This window comes from Mytilus californianus, unplaced genomic scaffold, assembly GCF_021869535.1.
Source record: "Mytilus californianus isolate M0D057914Y unplaced genomic scaffold, xbMytCali1.0.p SCAF_9, whole genome shotgun sequence".
Lineage (NCBI taxonomy): Eukaryota > Metazoa > Mollusca > Bivalvia > Mytilida > Mytilidae > Mytilus > Mytilus californianus.
The window spans coordinates 73954516-73974007 of record NW_026262745.1 but is presented as its reverse complement, the minus strand read 5'-3'; the positions used below and the strand labels follow the sequence as shown (position 1 = coordinate 73974007).

At 31.5% G+C, this 19492-nt stretch overlaps 1 protein-coding gene across 1 annotated transcript; it reads right to left on the bottom strand.

Annotated features, from left to right (window-relative positions):
• Positions 1 to 3452: 3452 nt before the first annotated feature.
• LOC127714144 (transmembrane protein 272-like) lies at positions 3453 to 18676 on the bottom strand. Its single transcript, XM_052220144.1, has 6 exons — positions 18556 to 18676; positions 9942 to 10011; positions 8526 to 8642; positions 7421 to 7480; positions 4601 to 4807; positions 3453 to 4005 (listed from the first exon to the last, which is right to left on the bottom strand). Exons 1-6 carry the CDS (start codon positions 18592 to 18594, stop codon positions 3824 to 3826), a joined length of 675 nt encoding a protein of 224 aa, XP_052076104.1. The 5' UTR covers positions 18595 to 18676; the 3' UTR covers positions 3453 to 3823.
• Positions 18677 to 19492: the final 816 nt, after the last annotated feature.

Below are 19492 nucleotides of genomic sequence, written 5' to 3'. Positions count from 1 at the left end.
GGAATATGACACAATCGGTAAAATTACAGATTACAGAACTATTCTGGTATCTCAAGATATAAGACTGCGAAAATATGTTGCTAGTGAGTCATTTAGCAATCTTGAATCAATATCAAAGAAATCTCTGAATCTTACCATGTAAAACAGGTAGAAAAAGTAAAAACATTACAATGTTTGATTAATGGTGTTAAAAGCCACTTTCAGCACTATTGTGATTTTTCTTGGCGGTCAGGTTTTATTTGGAGGATGTCTCAATGTCCAGAGAGAACCAACAAACTGCAGTAGGAAACCTGACGATCCTAGTCAATTAAGATTGGAGTCAAGCACACCTGCCACGTGTGGGATTCTCAACTCACAACCTCAGTGTTGACAGGTTAATGATATATTAAAATGTAGTTTGACTACTTAGACCACTCAGCCATCCAGGCCATCATGTGATATATAAGGATCAAACTGCCACAGGCAAGTTTACCTAAGTTTAATGTGGACATCCTTTTCATGTCCTGTTTGGTAATAAAACTCCTCACTTATTCAGATATTTATAAATCATTGGTTTTCAGATACCTTAGCTTTAGCTTTTGTAGTGAAGCCAAATCCAGAAATGTGCATCAAACACGAAACACCCCCATAAATTCAACCACTGTTAACAGTACTTTCATACATTTGAGAAAAAAACATGAATATTTTTTTTTTGTGACTGATTGGCTGATTGGGGGTAAATTAAAGAATGTTAATGGTCCCTGCCTATTCAATGAGCAGATATATGAAAACTTATTTACGGTTAAAGACTATGTTAATCTATAGATCGTTTTTTGTTATTGTGCCATTGTGTTCTTGCCTTAATGATGTGTATATCAAAATCTTTATGTATTCATCTTCATAAGAATGACTTTTCTTTTGATAGTTTATTGAGATGACATGGCAAATTGAGAAGATTATGTCATAAACATTACAAGATAACAACAATGATAACAATTTTTTTGTGTGTTGAAATTCAATTCAATAGGTATTTCACAACAGAACATAATAAAAGAATATCTAAAATATTGAACAAAGCCATCAAAACCTTTTTGACTGGTAACAGCATAGACAATGATAAGAACAGAAATGTATTGTGCAATTAAATGTGTTATACTCTTGACATTTCACACACCATAAAAAATTTTAACATTAAATTCTGGAAAAGCTAACAATGTTTTGTCAAGTATAGATTCTTATTGATACCTATTTATCTAAGAGAATTTCCAATCAAGCAGATGAAATTAAATACACTCATTTTAAATTTACAGACATATGTTTTTCAATTTTTAAAGTCAATATAGTTCTGAGCTTTTCAGCTCTTCCGACTGCAAAAAAAATATCCAACAGTCTAATACCAAAACTTATCCTACAAAGGACATAAAATAGAATTATGTTTCTCTGCTTCATACATTCAAACTACATATACCATAGCCAACAATTATACTTTTATACATAAACATATACTATTAAATATATTATGCTTTGAAATTATAACTTAACACCATCTAATTGTTTACATAACTACATTGATCAGGCATCCTCATGTACAATACACCTTTACTAGTAATAACATGAATAAATGACATTAATTTTTGGTGGTTTGCTTTGCAATTTTTTTTTGTTAATTTAATGAAAAATCATTGATTATTCAGATTGCTTTCAATTATTAACATCACAATCATTATGTTTCACAGTCAAAGTTCTATTTGTGTACACAGTATCACACTGTGTATACTGTGTCACATTGTGTACACTATTTCAAATTGTGTATACTGCATCACATTGTGTATACTGTATCATATTGTGTATACTATATCACATTGTGTACACTATATGTCATTATGTAAACTATATCACATTATGTATAGTGTATCATATTGTGTACACTATATCATATTGTGTACACTATATCATATTGTGTACACTATATCATATTGTGTACACTATATCACATTGTGTTCACTATATCACAGTGTGTATACTGTTTCATATTGTGTATACTATATCACATTATGTATACAGTATACAGTATCACATTATGTACACTATATCACATTGTGTATATCATATCACAGTTTGTACACTATATCACATTGTGTACATTGTATCACATTAACTGAACTTGTAACATATAATTTTTTCAATTTCAATTTCCACATTTTGTTAAAGGTAAATTGTGACTAAATTTCAAGGTAGGTAACTGAATTGTTATTTCTTAAAGAAGAAAATGTATCTTTGTGAAGGATACTAATATATTTATCATCTTTGTGAAGGTTACTAATATATTTATCAATTTCCTTTTCTGTGAGAGTTTTATGTTAAAATATCTATAAGGGTCTGGATGGGGTTTACAGAAAAGAGAATGATTGATATAAAGTGAAGAAAAAAGGACAAACAAATAAACCATAGACAAAAATAGACAAACAAAATAGAAGAGAAAAGAGAATAATGGGGTGCTAAAATAAAAAGAATAGAGAATAATGGGCAAAATAAATAAAAAAATAAGAGAAAAATTATCTAAAACGTTACAGAATGAAGAAATGAGGGATCCCCAATCCAGACCCTCTTCCATCTAAGGAACATACACTAAGAGTACAATTACTTATCTGATAATTATTTCTATACTGCCACTATTATGCAAATACATGATATAGAATAAATCTATGAAATAATCATATTTGATCAGCAAATGTTACAAAGATCTAATTAACAAAGTAAAGCAATTACAGGAATCCGTATAATTATTCTTAATATCTTTATAACGCAATAGCATAACAAATATATAATATTGCAGAGAAACCAGGTCAAAAATGTCTAAAGTTTGTTCTCACTTTCGATCTACAGTACACATATGTTCCGTAAAAATCACTCAGTGAATGCTGGTGCTTGTGGGTAATTTTCTTTAAAAATATCTCTCTGTATATTCCATCTAAGGTATTATATGACGGTCCTAAACCAGAGTTTGATCTGACACCATAATTCACCATGTTTGACAGTGAATCACCCAACACCTGGTCCGGGGGCACAGTTATTGTCCTTTGAATTTTTTTGTCTATGAAAATATAGTCCATAGTGCAGATAGTGTAAAACTTGAAAATTTTTCATACACCTTTCAGATTTATTTCTTCATACATTATGCATAAAATAGTAAGAAGAGGGGTGAATTTACATGTAAACAAAATCTGGGTCATGAATTTTAAGGTTTACCAGGTATTTGGTCCAAATGAAAAAAGTTTAAAAAAAGTATGTCGGAATGTGCTGAAGCCGTCCAACTGAATTATAGACCGCCTGAACATAGAATTATCCATATTTTGAGTTAGGGCTGGTAGACCTTTCTATATGTTTGATATAATTTGTCCCAAAAGTAGTGCACTAGACAGTTAAAAATCTTTTTGAGAAAGAGTAGGTGCTTTTTTTTTTTTAATTTGAAATAATGATATAAAATAAATGTACTACGAAATATAACTGAGTTTTCAGGCCATAAGTCTTTAATAGCAAATTAGAATTGCTTAATTCAAATAAAATAACAGAATATTTTTTTCTTGTGTACCATATTCCACTGTCCATGATCTAAGATATTGTAAAAACTAAAACATAAACAACCATCTTGAAGTAACTATATGTCAGAAAATAAATTTTGCAAAATGTGTAACAAGTTAATAAATAAATAGAAATATAAATTATTATGAAGTATATCAACCATTATATACAAAAAGGCATATAAAAAATATGATACAAAAACACTCAAAAGAACCAGAATAATCAGTGTCAAGATAAAACACTTAACAGACTCAGACTGGAATCAGTCAGATGTAAAAGCTGCAAAGCATCCAATGACACAGACAAATAAGCAGATCACACCAATAAGAATGTAGGTTGATGTGATCACCCAGAAGGCAAACCAATAAACTGTTGGATGGCAATAGTCTGTTTGTGTTGCATCCGTAGAAAAGTGACCATGAGTTCTGTAGACCCACACATTACCTAGAAAAAAGTTATTATACAATTAGAGACATAAATATCTTCAATGAGTGGCAACCTTAATATTAAAGCTCAAATAACTCCTTCCACAAAAAGCCCCAAAAGAGGGCCGATTGGCATTAACAGCTGGATTATTGGAAAGAAATTTCACTCAATATTTTTGCCCATTAGGTTTCATGTTGTTCTGGCCCCAAGTCTATCCAGCCCAAATCGCTCCAGCCCAAGTCATTCAGGCCGTTATTTAAAGTTGATTCAGCTCCATATAAAAATATTTACAAGGGATAAAACATCAAATGGCAAATATTTTATGCAAATTCTGTAGGAGAAAAAGTTAAAAAATAAATCTACTACGTAGACTCTTTAAAATGGGTTGACTTGATGAAGGGCAAGAAATTAAGACTGTCAGTTCAATGGAAACTGGCACCACATAACACATTAGATTTAACTTCCCAATAAAAACTGGACATTACTGTTTTAAAAAATCCTGCACAGCCACAAAGTTCTCTAGTGGGCCACATTTAAGGGGATAGTTCACAATAAATGTTGCCTGCCAAAGTAAGAAATGTTGATATGAATAAAACTATGATAAAATACAAACCAGCAATGAACCAGGCCAGCAGGAAACAGTTGATGATGTAGTCCACTGGGTTGCCTTTAACATTTTCCTGTTCTTCCTGCTGTTCATTCCTATTCTTTGCCTTCTTGCCCAAACCCATTAAATTGGCAATAATACCAACACTTCCAGCCACAATCAGGTAAATAGGAATATACCTCTCTGCTGGGCAGTCATGGATGTAAATAGATCCTGCAAAAATAAATTATCTCATTGGTTATGAATGAATTCTTTAATAAAGTACAATTTCGATATTATTTCTAGTATGTTTTATGAAAACTGATTCTAGCGATCAACGTTTTGACACGGAACCAAGGGAATTAAAGTTTATATGGTTTAAAATAATTATGCACCATATCACCATGGTTTTACATGTTTCCCCTGAAATAAAATAAGAATTTGTTGATTGTTTCACATTTGCATTCAAACCAAGATACAACTGCATACATTAGAATTTGTATTTTGATACTTGCTTACATCAATCAAGGATTTAATGGTTGCAAATAATGTGTTGTTATCACCACAAATATTATATTCAATCTACAACTGATGACATCAAGATAAAATTGTCTTTTTGTAGATTTATACCATTTAAAGTTTACAACTCATTTTTATTTTTGCAAACCCCTGGATTTTTATTTCACATAATTTTATGAATTTCTTGTAGTACTTAAGTAAAGAAGACTTTTTTGTTGAATAAACTGAATGTGACTTTTTTCCTTTGTAATACTGGTTATTTCAAGCATTCCTGTCAAGTTTTGTCATAATCAGTTCAATAGTTTGAGAAAAATCTAGTATAATGTAAGACGACATCTACAGCGATTCGAGCAAAATTTCTTCGAAAAATTCAAACCAAGCCGCATCATGATAGAATATAGTGTGGACCAATAAATGATCAAATATTTATCTCATCTGCCTACAAACAGTTGAATATGATACAAAAGATGACTTTAGGATGATAAATACTACTAATGGACCTCTTATTCTTCCTTATAAAGTCTCTTTTGGTCCATTTATACCTCTCATTTCCTCAAAATTTCTACTTTTTAGGCCAATAAATAAAAATTTTGGGGTAACTTTCACTCATTTATGATAGGAATGTTATTATAAATGATTAATTGAAGTATTCAAGCTGCTTGAACTATCCGTATAAAAGTTTACTGTCTCCAAGGAGGTTTCAATAAGTCCTTGCGTAAAACTTAAATTTACGCCGCGTTCCAGAGAGGGACATAAAAAACTTCTCTTTTGGTGAATAATTTGTTGTTACTGCTTTAAAAATAATTTCATTTACTTAAAACTATATATTTATTAAAGTATTTCTTAGGAAAAATTTTCTAGTATAGCAGAATATAAGAAATAAGGAGAAAAAGCTCCCAAAGACTCTAAGTATGGCTTGTTCTGTCTACTAATATTCATGGTAAAGTCCTATTTCAAGGAAATTTTCTCATAAAATGTATTTTGGAGACTCAATCCACTCAGAATATTTCATTATTTGTAATATTTCACTTAAATAGCAAGAAATTTTAACACATGAGAGTACTCACAAGGTCAAAGGTGCATGTACAGCTTCCCATATTAGGTGTAATACCACCATTGATTTTCCCCTATTAGTCTTTGTTAAATTTGCACTTTTCAAAAAATTGTGCAGAATTTATCTTTGTTTCAAATAAAGAAATACTTGGCATGAGTAAAGTTTTATCCTGTCCAGTACTATAGAAAAAATTTCACATAACATTTCATTGCATATAAGAAAATAACCATCACTGGAAGTTAACCAATCAAATTTTCCCCCTTTTTTAACCTGTGTACAAGCTTTAGTAACCATGTAACCTCAAGTTTCCAAAATATTCTATAGAAAACCCAAATAAAGAAATAATGGTGCTTTGAAATACCCAAGATATATGTTTATGACTCAGAAATGTTTTACTGCAATGAAATGTAGGATCAATTACCTACAACTGTCAAATTCAAGGGAATATTTTTTTTCGACCTATTTTCGTATGCAACCGGATGTGACGTACTATGATTTGGTGGTATTACACCTTAAGAAAACAAATTCTTGTTTCAGTATGTACAAGGTGATTTTCTTTGATTCGTTGCTGGAATTTTTAAAATCAATGATTATAATTGTTAGTGAAATCCTCTATATATATATATATATATATATCCAATATTGATATCACAAAATATGGTCATAGTATAATTTGGAGTTTAGTATGACGTCCATTATCACTGAACTAGTATACATATTTGTTTAGGGGCCAGCTGAAGGACGCCTCCGGGTATGGGAGTTTCTCGCTGCATTGAAGACCCATTGGTGGCCTTTGGCTGTTGTCTGCTCTATGGTCGGGTTGTTGTCTCTTTGACACATTCCCCATTTCCATTCTCAATTTTATCATAGGTCAGACTTTTATGATTCCGAAGCATTAGTAAGGTTGATATCAACAAAACAACTTAGTGTGTAGTGCATATGTGTTCTGCACATCTCATTCTTTACTGTACATTTTTATTGTAAATCTGTACCATACATATGAATGGTACATTTGTACTGTTCATCAGTACTGTACATATTTCTGTACATCTGTACTGTACACATTTCTGTACATCTGTTCTGTACATATTTCTGCACATAGAAAGATCTTTATTGTACATATTTACTGTACATCTGCACTGTACATATTTTCTGTACATCTGTACTGTACATATTTACTGTGTATCTGTACTGTACATACTTCTGTAAACTGTACTGTACATATTTCTGTATATCTGTACTGTACATATGTATTTGATATGCTCTGTACTCACCAATAGCTATCATTGCAATGGGTAAAGCCAGCAATAAACCAAGACATACTGTACAGCCCACTGAAAAGAAAGGAAAGAATTACTTAAGTAATTTTACCTGACTGGACATGGCTAAAAATGATGAACCACTGAAAAGGAAAGTCAAGAACTCCTTCAGTAATTTTACCTGGTTGGACATGGCTCAACATGATGAACAACTATATAACTGATGAATGTTTGATTCAAGAAGAAACAAGAATGTGTCCATAGTACACAGATGCACCACTAGCACTATCATTTTCTATGTGAACAACCATGAAATTGGGGACAATACTCTAATTTGGCATTAAAATTAGAAAGATCATATCATAGGGAACATGTGTACTAAGTTTCAAGTTGATTGGACTTCAACTTTGTCAAAAACTACCTTGACCAAAAACTTTAACCTGAAGCGGGACAGACGGACGGACGAACACATTGAAGCCAGATTATGAATTTATAAAATAATGTTACACATAACATCTGATAGCCTTTGATCGGTTGGCCAAATAAACTACTGCAATCATTTGACAATAGAAAAGATGTGTTATTTCAGCTTACATCAACTTAAAACAGAAAAGAAGAGATAACTCATGTATATTCTCCAATATGATGGATTTTTTTCTTTGATACAGAAACTCTTGAAAATCGCTCTAGACATGATAGCAGTAAACATTTAACTATTAGCTAATAGATAATGGCCTTTTATTGCAATTTTGTGTTTTTTCACTTTTCATTTTTTGTTATCATGTTTCATATCACGCTACTCACTGGAGATAGAAAATTATCTTCAGAAACTAAGGGCACAAGGTCCATATGAAGTTGTCAATGTAAACATCAACGATGTCATAGGCAAAATAGTGATAAACAGATTATCAAAGGTCTTTCAAACTCGAGGATGTGTCTCGGCAACATCTCATCTCAGGGCTGTCACCCTTCAATGAGGCTGTAGCTGAGAAACACCCTCTGGTTTGAAAAACCATTGATAATCTATAAATATACTACAGTTCATTTTGAATTTTATAATTTCGACATGAAAGTAGAATAAATCTTTTTTTTATCAGTCTGACTGTAAATTTTTACTTACATGTCCCAAACAATATTCCTAGGAAAGAAACAAAGAATCCAGCTTTTGATGTGGATTTTTGTTTGGCTGCCTTTACTCTACCATACAAAGATTCATATGAAGGAGGAGGAGTCTGATCTGTAATGGTAAAATAATATATAATTAAAGTAATACTGTAATTTCCAGACATTATTACCAGGTTTATATTAATGCAAATAATGTGACTAGGGAATTATCGCAAAAATTAGAACTCACATTTTGACATTTGATACGTATACATGTATGTAAGCAGATTTTCCTGAAATCACAATAATTAATGTCGCATTTTTGTATATTATTCAAAAATCGTGATAATAAATGCACACTATGATTTCTTTTAAACTGTGTGTATTGCTGTGTATTTGTTTTTTTTCTACATTGGCAAGAGGTATAGGGGGAGAGTTGAGATCTCACAAATCATATTTAACCCCGCTGCATCATTGCGCCCGACCCAATTCAGGAGCCTCTGGGCTTTGTTAGTCTTGTATGCTTTTTAATTTTAGTTCAATTATATGTTTTGGAGTTTAGTATATATGATGTCAATTTTCACTGAACTAGTACACATTTTTGATCAGGGGCCAGCTGAAGCCAGCCTCCGTGTAAGGGATTTTCTCGCTGTGTTGAAGACCCATTGGTGGTCTACAGCTGTTTTCTGCTCTTTGGTTGGATTGTTGTCTCTTTGACACATTCCCCATTTCCATTCTCAATTTTACACAATAGTTTACAGAAGGGTAAGCAGATCCTGCTCCGCATGTGATACCCGTCATGTTGCTCATGAAAGACATAGACCATTATTTTATTCTGGTTTTTTTAGTAGGGTTATTTATATCAATTTATAACAGTCTTTTAATACAGAGCAGTGAACATCCTTAAAAATTTAGTGTTGATAACAGTTCTTTGAGGTATTGCAAATGTATATCAGTAGACTTTTTGTTCATTCAGACATTGTCGAGACCATGCATTATGTGTTGACCATGTTGACCTAGATTATATCCTTTTGTTTTTTTTGTGTTCTCATTAATTTCCTGTGTGTACCCCACATCTACCTTTCACTTAATTCAGGAAAATCTTATATGTAATATCAATAGTGTACTTATTTTTGCAAAGAAGTATGTTAGCTGGTGCTGAGGCCATCTTAAACTTTCAGCGAGATCAGATTTTTTTTCTTAGCTCTGTGTTGAAGGCCTCACTCTGACTTTGACATGAAGAACAACAATAAAAGAGCTGTTATTTTGCTTTTTGTGTGTTTTTTTTTTTTGCTGTGTATGTACTGATTTTGTGTCATGGATGGGTATAATGTACCCCATATCCTTTGTTTTTCTATTAGTCTGAAAATCCTCACATCTAAGTACAGCACTACATGAACCCTTCTCAATAAATAATAAGTTGACAACAAACCTTGTGTATAAGATGGTGGCGACTGTGTGTTTGATATATATTGGCTCTCATTATATTCTGGAGGTTGACCCTGAAAATGAAAAAAAGATTAATTAATATAAAATAAACATTCCCCTCCTAGTCATTGGTTGTAGGATTGAGGACACATTTACCCTTTATCAGAACTACTTAAATGTGTACATTATATAAATCTGTTAAAAATATCTATCTCTGATGAATGAAAGTGAAACAAGAATGTGTCCATAGTACACAGATGCCCCACTCGCACTATCATTTTATATGTTCAGTGGACCATGAAATTGGGGTCAAAACTCTAATTTGGCATTAAAATTAGAAAGATCATACATGTATCATAGGGAACATGTGTACTAAGTTTTAAGTTGATTGGACTTCAACTTCATCAAAAACTACCTTGACCAAAAACTTTAACCTGAAAAACTTAAACCTGAACCGGGACAGACGGACGAATGGACGGACTCACAGACCGAAAAACATAATGCCCATAAATAGGACATAAAAAAAAAACAAATACATATTACATAAAAAAAAACATTAAATCCACAAAAACTTGGTGTAAATTGCATAATATTTTATTAATCAAGTTTCTGCCATGCTTTAAAAATTTCCAGGTGCAAATGTTTGTTAGTATTCTGAGTAAATTTTTGCTGAGTCAACACGACCATATCAGCACACAGGCACTTGTCTGTGAAAAAAAATTCCTATATATTTTAATATAACACAAGCCTGGTCACAAACTATCCATATATTTCGATTTTTCCGGCTTTCTACCCCACTAAATCTTGTTATGCTGTAAATCTAAATTGATTTATCTACTCAATGGTGTATAACAACACCCCTACAAATGAACCCAACAACAAAGGTAGATGTGTTATACACCATTTATAGATTAATCAATTTAGATTTATAAATAACAGCATAACGAGTTTTAGATGGGTAGACACCTGAGAAATCGAAATATATGGAAGTTCGCGACCGGGTGACATTTTTCAAAAATGCAAGTTAAATACCTTGTGTTATATAAAGGTATATAAGAATATTTTTTTCAGAGACAAGTATTCTGTATTCTGACATTCTGTATTACAGTCAGGGGAACTACTTGTACAAGTAATTTTTAATTACTTGAAGAAGTAAGTATTAATATACTTTTATAAGTAAAATTGTAAGATACCTATGCAAGTGTATTTTATTTACTTGTATAGGTAAATTATTTTAATGGCTTAGTTATATCCCTTAGACATTCAGATTTTTTTACTTATACAAGTAATAAAGTCATACTATCTTCTTTTCTTGAATTTCTCAGGACTTCTTTGCTCTAATAGCATTTGTAATTGTCTGTCCTTTGAAGATGTCTTTACTAATCATTGAAGTGTAAATTCATGGACAACGAAAATCTCATTTGTCTGTTATCTTCAAAACACTGCTCATTTACAAGCCTCCAAGGGGCAATTTTTGAAGTCCTTGCACAACTACTTAAGATCGTTGCGCAATTAGTTTCTCTGTTGAATTAACGAGATGAAACATTGAACTCTAATAAAAAAATATGAGCTGACCAGAGAAAAATTGTTTTAAAAAGGCATGTTTTTACATCCCAAAACTGGAGCATTTTAGGGATTGTAAAAAAAAATTACTTATACAAGTAAATTTTCTGAGAAAATTAAGGGGAGATTATTCAAACTTTATAAGAAAATATGAATATAACAAATTTACTTATATAAGTATATTATTATTTACTTCTTCAAGAAAATAAAAATAACTTGTACAAGTAGTATCCCTGACTGTATTATGTAGAATTCTAGTCAAATCGGCACCTGGTTAAATCAGCACCTGGTTCTATCAGCACCCGGTATAGTCAAATCTGCACCTAGTCAAATCAGCACCTGGTTAAATTGGCACCCGATGTAGTCATCCATTTTGGCACCCATGTTGAATATGTTGTATATCTTTTTTCAGTATTTTAAGTAAAAAGATTATAATCAAGAAGGGGTTGTCCAGAAATATTGACTTATTCACATTTTTTTTTTTGAGGGGTTTCTGTATGTATTTTTTTCATTCAATTCAATGTGTATTCAAGGTATTTGATATTTGTTATGAATGTTTAACCTGGCAGTTGAGCATTTTGCATGCTTCTTGGTTTAATGCTGTTTAAACTTTCCTGAAATTGCTTCTAATTTCCTCATGATTAAACAACAGCTTGGGTAATGGCTTCATTGTTTTTTTCATTTAAGTTTTTGAATCAATAAATATAACTACCTGTAAACATGGTAAAGCGTTAAAACAACAAACATGTTAATTATTTAATTTATAAATGTTATTAATCAATCCACTAATCAAAACACCAGTCATAAAAATGTTGAGAAAACTTCAAACAATTAACTTATGTATTCAAATTGCTTATATTAATAACATGTGATGATTTTTAACGATGTAATGAATAAAGTAAAATCCAACACCAAAATTTTTAAAAATAATTAGAAATTGAAAGATTATTTATACATATTTAGAATTATTTATGTATATTATATCAAATATTATCAGATACCGAATTGACTTTAAATAGGTGCCGATTTGAACAGATGCCTATTTAACCAGGTGCCAAATTGACTTTTTCTAGATATGTCCTATTTTCGGTGCAAAATATAGTTAGCATGCATTTTGTGTCTTGGGATACATGGACACGTATGTATGGCTTCATCATATATAAACAGCGTTATATCTATACATTAACATTAAATAAATAGTGGACAAAAGTGGATACAGTAACCCAGTGCTATTTCTTATATAAAACTTAGGATACAGGCGGACACAGCTGGACATAACGATATTTCTATATAAAACTTTAAGATATACATTGTAGGGGATACAGGCGGACACAAGTGAACACAACGTTATTTCTATATGAAACCTATAGAAACTGCTGGCTACAGGCGGACACAGCTGGACACAGTGATATTTCTATATAAATCTTTTAAGAAACAGGGCCCTGGGGCTACAGGCAGACACAATTGGACACAACGTAATTTCTATATAACACTTATAGAATCTACTGGCTACAGGCGGAAACAGCTGGACACAGTGATATTTCTACATAACACTTTAAGAAACAGGGGGCTACAGACGGACACAAGTGGACACAACGTAATTTCTATATAACACTTATAGAATCTGCTGGCTACAGGCGGACACAGCTGGACACAGTGATATTTCTATATAAAAATTACAGAAACAGGGGCCACAGGCGGACACAAGTGGACACAACGTAATTTCTATATAAAACTTATAGAATCTGCTGGCTACAGGCGGACACAGCTGGACACAGTGCTATTTCTATATAAAACTTTAAGAAACAGGGGGCTACAGGCGGACACAAGTGGACACAAAGTAATTTCTATATAAAACTTATAGAAACTAGTGGATACAGGCGGACACAGCTGGACACAGTGATATTTCTATAAAAAAATTACAGAAACAGGGGGCTACAGGCGGACAAACTATCATGTGAATTTGACATATTAAACCGTTTTTATGATATTGGTGATATAGAACTTTTGACATGCAAAATTGAAAATGCACATAGAAAAACAGAAGGAATTTCATTGCACGCTGCTGCAATACAAGCAAGATTTTCTCTTGCAAGCAAGAGATGCAAATGCAAAGGAACATGCAAGAACAAAACTGACGTTCCTTGTGGAAGCAAATGTCACCATGGGCGAGAGTGCCAAAATAGAATTCAATTGATTGAATGTTCACTTATTCACTTTATTCATCTAATTGTAGTAATAATAATTTGTAAAACTCATAAAAGATTTTGATAAATGTTTTGTCTAAAATTAACCCAATATGATCCAAATACATGTATGGTCCGACTTGTACTAGACCGTATAAGTGAACGCGAATGGTAGGACCGTATGAGTATACGCATACGGTCCGGACAGTACACGTATGGTCCAAATACTCATATGGTCTGGAACATAAACATAACATCAGTATATTGAAGCTGTCTGAATATCCTAGATATTGACTTGTTGATTGTCAAAACAAATACCGTACTATAATGCCTTAGGGTTTATTCCTTAAATGACTATATCCTTTAATATGCCGACAAAGTACAAATAAAAATCTTATGGCAATGATGGAATAGCGTCTGATTAAAATTAACAAACAGTAATTATAATTTGTGCATCCAATTAAAAGTCAAGGTATTACATATTACACTTTTTCTGTTTGTTTGCGATAAATGAATATTTTTGTATAATTATTTTTCTGGGTTTTATTTATTAGTCAGGAAATGAAGCAATGATAAAAAAAATCTTTTAGATCTGACATTTCATCGAAATTATTATATCTGAGACTACTATAACACATGTGTTATAGCTACTAGTAGTCTAAGCATACATCAAAGATAAATAAACGAAAATAAGGAATATACCTGTACATCATATCAATTAACTCATAAACTGCTAAAGATACCAATAATCATGTAACCATGGTAATTAAGAATATTAACGATAAAAGATAAAGAACTATAAAAACACATAAATATCAAAGCACGTGTCACAAATGTCAATCACATTCAAATTCAGCAGCGATATATATTTGCAATTTCAACAGTCATATTTAAAAAAAAAGTTTTTCCTATTAAAGTCTTTATCCTCATGTCGGTCATAAGAGACTACCAGTGCAACAACGAACTAGTAAAACTTGTAGCAACATTGTTGAAACTGAGGAACATGTACTGTAATAGTGTCCATTGTAAATTGGCGAAAATGAATTCCGAACAATGGCGCTATTGAAACATTTGAATGAAAAAAGATTGGCACAAATAATACCCCTGAAAAACAATAATTGGCGCAAAAGGACGCCTGCCGTGCAATGACCTGTGAACTGAACTTTTTAGAATCATTTTTGTCAGAACATTCAATTTTTAAATTTTTTTTAATTTAAAGAAATTGTTTATTGCCAGTGACTGTGATAGTATTATTACAAATAGTGCCAATATCTGCCAAATTTATTAGATAGAAGACGTCGTTCTTTATATCGTTAAACTTTTTGTCCTAACTGTATATATCTATCTTTCGAAGTTTGAAAATTTAGCTGTAGATTGATATTAATTTTTTTTTTCAAACCCGTCTCTTATAATTCTGTTTAGAATGTCATTATTATTTTAAATTATTTTATGTATTTATGTGTAATGTTATGTTTTGGTAATATTAATGGTAAATAAACAATTTGTATTGTATTGTATATTTGGAATACTTTTATCAGCTGTATTTGTACGAGGCTAAGAAACAGGTGTAATGCGAGCTTCAGCTAGCTATTACTCCTGTTGAGTGCAGAGTAAAAATACAGCTGATATTTAAAGACAATAAACAGTTATTGTCTTTATCCTGCAATAAATTTTAAACATTTTGTGTCCATCCTAATCGTTGAATTTGTTTTTGAATGAAATCGACATGTCTTAAACACTGACCGCAATGAGGACTCTGTCAGATGTAAACGGTAATTTGACATAACAGTTCACTCGCAACAGAAGCAGGATACCAGGAGACTATAAACGTCTAGTATATGTTTATCGCTTCGTGTTATCTGTACATCTGTATTAGTATACATATGTAAGGTCTACTGCAGGATAAATTGTAATCAGTTGACTTATTGAAATTAACATTCCCCCAAAAACAGAGGAATCCTGTGGGATATTGGTCAGCAGAAAAGAAACCCAACAACTAAAGACAGAAAAGGACAACTTTAAGTTGTATATAAATAAATAAATGTGCTGTTTTTTTTTTTTATTATTTAATGGTTTTTAAACTTTAAGCCATAACTGAAATGTTATGTTTATTAAGCTCAAATGTCATATAAAAAAAGGCAAATGTCCTGTAGAAAAAACGCTAATGTCCTCTTTTTTAAATGGCAAATGTCCATTTAAAAAAGCGCAAATGTCCTATTAATAAGCGCAAACGTCCCGTGCATGTAAGCAGGCGCAGGACTTTGCGCTTTTTCACCTTTATGATATCAGGACAAATTCAATTCTGGTATATAGCACAGTAACAGGTTTGAACTATTAATTAGCGGACGTGCGAGGGCTTTATTAATATATAGCCAGTCATGGTCGTTAAAAACCCCTTAAGTTTAGATCTTGACATAATATACAGATATCTAAAATATAACATAAGAAATACAATTGATCCTCAGAAATCCTCTATTTCAAAGTTCATTGGTTTTTAAATACTAGTACACCATTTCAATAAAAAGAAAGAATATAGTCCTTTTTAATTAATGGAGTCAACAATGTTAAAGCACCTGTTCAGCTATTAGCATATCTATGAGAAAAGAAAAATAACTTTTTTAATAAATAAGTTTTAAAATGTTCTGAACATAAGGTACCATTTAGTGATCATATATTCAATGTAACAATAGAAAAATAATCATCTGATGTGTAAGATTTCTTAAAGTCAGTTAACCTATATGAGTCTGTGTCTGAAAATAAGAGTTAATTATCAAATAATGCAAGGGCTTGTATAAAACTGTAAATATTTTGTACAAATAAAAATTTATGAAGTTTTTTGTTGAAAATAATCCTTCTGCATATATTAAATGTACTTCCAACAGAAAGAAAAGGAACAAATAGCATACTAAATTAGTATAAAATGGTCTTAAGCCTTATAACGCTGGAAATAACTGCGAGTCATTTTAAGTGATAGCACATACTTACTTATAAAAATGCATACAGATGCCATAGAAGTAGAAATTTGTTATTTTTTTACTCATTTCTATGCTTAGATGTCTTAATACAAGAAGCCTGAATGGAAAGGTCTTTTGCTTTATACTTTTCTTCCAGACAGTATGGTCTGAGGCAATGTTTCAATGTTTCACTTTGTGGATACTTGATTGAAAGCATATATATTTTCGAGGCTGTATTTTGGACATATAATTCTAAAATTATATATACATTTCTACAATTTTCTATAAAAAAATGGAAATCCATTACATATTTTTTTGTTTAACAAATTGATACCAGTGGTTGGCAAAACCAGTTTCATGTTTAATTAATGAAATTCTTAAGCCTAAGAACACAATAGATTAAGCACAAAATGCAGTGAATTTCTTTATATTAATGCAAATTAATTTAGTATAAAAACTATTTTCTTCAATATCAAAGATAGACAGGAACAAAATTTATTTTAAAACTAAATGTTGTATTTATTGTATCATAATTTTCAAGGGAAACAAACTATATTTTTTCACTTCCCTGTATAAATTTACTTATTTTTTTCAGAAATCAAGGATCAAACAATTTACCCCTCCCCCTCTCTTTCGGACCCCTCTGTGTTTTCTCAATAATCAATAGGCTAATAAGACCTTAACAGTTCGTGTGGTGAATCCTTTTATGATATAAACATAAAGAAACATCTACCTACTCAAACTCAAGTCATGGATAATTGTATGTCATAACTGACTGGACAATTTAATTCAGTTTGACATACAGCAAATGTACAGCTCCGTAAACTTTTACCCTGGGGAACAGTATATCAACTATATATGTTCCTGTTATACTGAACCATATCCAAATGAATATGATTTCATCTTTAAGGCATAAACACATATAAATATTGGGAATGCGTAAGAAAAATAGGAAGACATCAGTGGAAGAAATACATTGTTCACACTATATGAAAATACGCAAAGCTCCCGCTGCGAATCAGGAAGATCGGGGAAGAAAAGTCTGATAAGCCTAAATCTGATAATTATCAAGGAATATATATCTTCTTACTTTGATATAGTTGCATTTCCATTCGATTTTATTATTTATAGTAGGCCCAAGTTAAAATTGGCTCTACACGTTTGGATGTACACTGGATTAATATAACGATCGATTTTGCATGCGCCTGGGCAATGCGAATATTGAAAGTACAATACAGTAAAAGTTGCAAGAGTTTTGTCAAAGCAATTGTCCTTTAAGGGTATAAAATTGTATAGACCATTAATTAACTCTATCTCTTGAATAACACACAGCATTATACTGGAACTATTTCAATATTAAATATTGGTATTGGTGTTCTAGATGGATGTGTCCGGTGCCTACGCAATGCTGATACGAATTTACAGTATAATTTGTGTTCCAGAAAATTGTATCTAATTAAAATTTACATTTGTGGCATTTTACATTAGAACACGGTCATTTGTATTAAATTAAGCCTTTAAACTGAATTAGTATATTCAATATTTATAATTAATCGTTGTGTCCGTGTGTTCGGCTACAAAATGCATGTCAACTATTTTTTGCACCGGAACCTTGCCACTAATGACTTTTTCTATAGGTGCCGATTTGACTTGTACCCATTCTGTAGACCTGTGTCGCTGTTGACATTGTCTCTCTTGTAAATATTAAAGTCTCGCGTGTACAATTTTTCACTCTCTAACTTTAACTTTGATTATATAATTAGATAAGTGCCTGTGTATCAGCAGCCTATTTTCCTTTGAACCTAATTTATAAAAAGTCAAATCAAAAGTTACGAGAAAATTTTGACATGTTTCATGGCTACTGTTTTTTAATCTTTTTGTTGTCATCTCTTATTTAGATAACCATAATTGCTACCTCTGCTTCTTCTGCTTTAAAAGTCCCGTTTGAGGTCATGTTTTCTATTATATTTCACAAAATCAGGTGAATCTGACAAAACGTATGTCAATTTTTGTTCAATTTCCTTTTAGAGTTATCTCCCTTGATCTACGATATGTCAACGGTTTCACAACAGCATACCAAAAAAATAATACCGCGAAGTACCATATTGATCCATATTCAAAAAGTGAGAACATTAATTTAAACGATAAAATCATATTGTCTTTCCTATTGTGAAACTATATGCAAATCTTCTTTTACATATGGGAATGGTATGTTCAATGTATAATGTATAAGCGTGAATCAATAAGAATTAAAAACCAATTGTTCAAAGAACAATTGAAGGTCTTTCCACATCAATTTTCTAAATAATTGATAGGAAGCTACTTCTGGTTTACTCAAAGTTATTAATAGCGTCAAAGTATAGATTTCTTCATACTGATTCAATAAATAAATGGTTTCTATATACTTTTGCCTGAAATAAGGGAGATAATTGCCAACTTCCGGTTTAGAAAATGTCACTTCCGGTCTCATATGATAGCTTTATTCACACTGATTCCAAAAATATATAGTTTGTATATACTTATGCCTGTAATAAGGAAGATAATATGCTACTTCCGGTTTATAAACGTCACTTCCGGTCTCAAATGATAGGTTAACCTATGATCATTCAAAAAATATATGGTTTCTAGGTACTTTTCCATGAAATAAGTGCAAAAAATACTACTTCCGATTCACTCAAGGTCACTTCCGGTTTACTTTTTTCAAGGTCATATGTCAACCAACAGTTTTCAAAAGATCCTATGGCTTTATCATGTACCAAGTTGGAGTAATAATCAATTAACCTTAAATTGAATCATTTCAGGGACAATAACTCCTATAAAATATCATTGGATTATTTCAGACCAAATGTATC